This window comes from Polistes canadensis, unplaced genomic scaffold (genome assembly GCF_001313835.1).
Source record: "Polistes canadensis isolate GaletaPanama2010 unplaced genomic scaffold, ASM131383v1 scaffold_239, whole genome shotgun sequence".
NCBI lineage: Eukaryota > Metazoa > Arthropoda > Insecta > Hymenoptera > Vespidae > Polistes > Polistes canadensis.
The window spans coordinates 119,973-123,718 of record NW_014569786.1 but is presented as its reverse complement, the minus strand read 5'-3'; the positions used below and the strand labels follow the sequence as shown (position 1 = coordinate 123,718).

The following is a 3,746-nucleotide window of genomic DNA, read 5'->3' as shown; positions in this document are numbered from 1 at the left end:
AAGTGTTGAAATACTTACTCATTAGCCACTGTATATCTATATATTTATTTATTTATTTATTTAATATATATATATATATATATATATATATATATTAAATAAATAAATAAATAAATATATAGATATACAGTGGCTAATGAGTAAGTATTTCAACACTTATATATATTATCGTGAAATATATTATTAATTATATAATAAGTATGTGTTATATGTAACATTTATATTCAGACGTATTATTAACATTAGATGGAGGTATAACTATCTTGATTTATTTCTTACAAACGTAAAAATTGATGATCCCACCTTTGGCACAAGTAACATCTTGTAAATGATTATGCATACTCTTTACTAACTGTTCTGTAACACTTGCTAATATATAGAACTCCATACTATCATTATCATCTAATCATAACTATCATATATATATAATTTAATTTGCTTGAAACTTTACCTATATAATCTAGAGATGTCATACCTCCATCCAATGTTAATAATACGTTTGAGTATAAATGTTATATAACACATAATTATTAAAATGAATAAAATATTTCATGATATAAGTGTTCAAATACTTTAGTGAGTCACTCTATATACATTATGCATATATATGTATGTAGGGTGTGTGTATATGTATGTATGGTGTGTGTGTGTGTGTACTAATTACATATATATACATATATACATATATATATGTACAATATATACAAATATATATATATTTATATATTTATTTATTTGAATTATAATATATAATTAATATTGATATGGATATGTATGTGATTTTTAAAAAACTAATGTCTCCTCGGTGGTATGCTCTCTGTATGTGCGCGCGGCATAGTGCGTTTAAACCTAACTATAATAATCATAATCATATATTTTACTATGCTGCACGAGCCAAGGATATATTTCCTTCCATTTAAATTTAATTATTAATTGCTGTATTCGCGCGACGAGGGATGGTGGACGCGATAGGACGATAAGATTCGAGGTCGAAATGAAGTATTATATTATCGGGGATAAATAAATTAATAAATCAATAAATAAATATATATATTAATTAATTAATTAATTAATTAATTAATTAATTATAGTCTTTCTCTTATCTTCTAATCGTATTTTGCAACTCCATCCTCTGTACTTATTCTTCTTCTTCTTCTTCTTCTACTACTACTACTATTACTACTACAAACTACTACTAATTCTTCTTCTTCTTCTTCTTTTACTTCTACTTCTTCTATTACTTCTATTAATTTTCTTTCCACTTCTAATTCTAATTATTTTTGATCTATCCTTTATGCACGATACATCGAATTTTTTTCAAAAACACCGATTCATGGAAAATCACGAATCTAACGTTCTCACTGACGATTGAGATTCACTTAAAAGACAAAGAAAAATATGAAATCCATCAAAATCGGAATACGCGATCTCGCCGTCCCTTAGAGTGCGATATCTAGATACTAACACTATTGTAACGCCAATGTGCCAGCTGCTTGTATGCCCTATATAAAAAGCATGAAAGAAGCTGAATTTAGTCTCTATCGAAAAAATAATTACAACGATTTATACATCGACGAATTATAATATTTATTTCGTCGATAGTAAAAAAGAAAAAAAAAAGAAAAAGAAAAAAAAACATGAACGAAATCAAGGGGAGAAAAGTTAATGCAACAACAAATCCTTCATTAATATTTGTTACATTTTTACTCGTGAAATAATTATTGAAAAAAAGAAACAAAAAATTCTATATATATATATATTATTATAGAAACAAATCTATTATATATATCTTATCTTTTCTCTCGTACGAATTCGTATTATTCGTGCAAAACGATCTCTGTTATGATTTTAATCAAAAAACAAGTATATTGTTTCTTTTTTTTTTTTTTAAATTAAATATTATTATCGTCAAACGTAGATTGTAAGCCAATCGCTGTCGAGTCGTAGTGGCTCTCTGCTAAACGGCTGAATATTTTATTTAGAAAAAACAAAAAAAAGAAAAAAAAATTACCCAAGAGACCATAAACGAAGTTTATTTCTTCAAAAAGGTCCATCGAAAAAATTAAAAATGTTTCGAAATCCATATATATATATATATAAAAATTATAAATATCTCTCTCTCTCTCGTAATAATAATAAAATTCTTTTTTCATTACGGTAGCGTGTAGTAACCGTGACGAGAAAGAACTAAAAAAAAGAAAAAGAAAATTAAAATAAAAATGAAAAGGGGATAAAAAAGAAAAAAAGAAAAACAAGAAACACAAAACAAACAAAAATTATGTATATGTATATGTATATGTGCTGATACTGGCTTCTCTGTTTCTTGTCTGTTTCTGTCTGTCACTGCCATCTCTGTCTGTCTGCATGCTGTGGGACGCTCGGATACCAAAAACCACCCACATACTGCACTACGTAAACAATGGGTATTTTTTCTCGATCTTTTATCAAATCATCCTCGTGATACGTAACGACGATGATATAATTGAAATGATTAAAATAAAACAAAAAAAAAAAAAAACAACAACAACAAAAATTTTTCACGTGACGTACCTGTGACGATAATATAAATAATTAATTAATTATTCATCTACAACACACACGCGTGAATTTTTCTATCTGATATGTACATGTAATGATAATGAAAATGATTTACAAACAAAAAATTTAACACACACACACACACACACATGACGATAATTGAATAAATAATTGAAATTATATATCTCGAAACAAAAATAATATAATGATATCTCTCGATCTGAATTTTTTATTTCTTCCGTGTGTGTGTATTTTAAATTAACAAAAATAATCTCTAATAATCACGATAAAAAATTAACGATTAAATGAAATTAATCGTCACAGAGAACTACCACGGCTCTAACACTGTATTTTTAGTTGGTATGCTCATGTCGGTGGTAGGGGGTGTTTTCATAGTATTTGCTCTGATGGCTCTCTGCTACAGGTCAGTCGTAGTACATAAAAACTTCTCCCTCTGTCTCAGGTTAGTGTGCAGATACATACACGTAGAAATTTTTTGTATGCCTCTCTCTCTCTCTATATATATATATATATGAATATATATACCTATCTATCTATCTTTCTCTTTCTACCTTTAACTATCTCTCTCTCTCTCTCTTTCTCTCTATCTCTGTCTGTCTGTTTCTTTCTCACTCTATCTCTCTCTTTCTCTCTCACACTCTTTTTTTACTTTCCAACAATATGTATTTATATATATATATATATATGTGTATATATAATTACTTTGTACGTATATACACGCGTACTGTTAACACGTGTATACACGTAAGAATATTTAATTATTATTATTTTTCTTTTGGTTTTTTATTTTTCGTTGTACATCCCAAATCTTGGATACTACTTTACCTTTCCTAAATATTTTTCCTCCCAACTCTCCTCTATTTTATTTTTCTTTTCTCTTTCTCTTTTTCTCTTTCTCTCTTTCTGTTTCTGATTCTTTACTTATTTTGTTTATATCATTTCCTTTTCATTTTATTTTCTATCTGTCTATCTCCTATATATCTATATCTTTCTACCAAAAATTCTTTATTATTACATGTGTATAAATAAATAGGTTTGTTGCTGCATATATATCTATAATAAAAGTAATCCATACCGAGCATTATAACCATACACGTTCTAAAGGGTCAATATAGATCGTGTAAATAAAAAAATGCAAAAAGAAAGAAAAAAAAAAAAACAAAATAGAAAAAGAATATAAGTATATT

General features: G+C 26.9%; 1 protein-coding gene across 14 annotated transcripts in view; it reads left to right on the top strand.

Moving 5' to 3' along the window:
* LOC106790433 (disintegrin and metalloproteinase domain-containing protein 11) overlaps nt 1-3,746 on the top strand; it is a 74,983-nt gene that overhangs the window by 57,463 nt on the left and 13,774 nt on the right. For 10 of the 14 annotated variants that reach the window (XM_014755308.1, XM_014755318.1, XM_014755315.1 and 7 more), the window contains one exon: nt 2,863-3,001. In XM_014755308.1, the coding sequence (XP_014610794.1) occupies nt 2,863-3,001 (139 nt within the window). The remainder of the gene's footprint in view (nt 1-2,862; nt 3,002-3,746) is intronic. The other 4 variants (XM_014755313.1, XM_014755317.1, XM_014755312.1 and 1 more) reach the window with 1 other exon arrangement.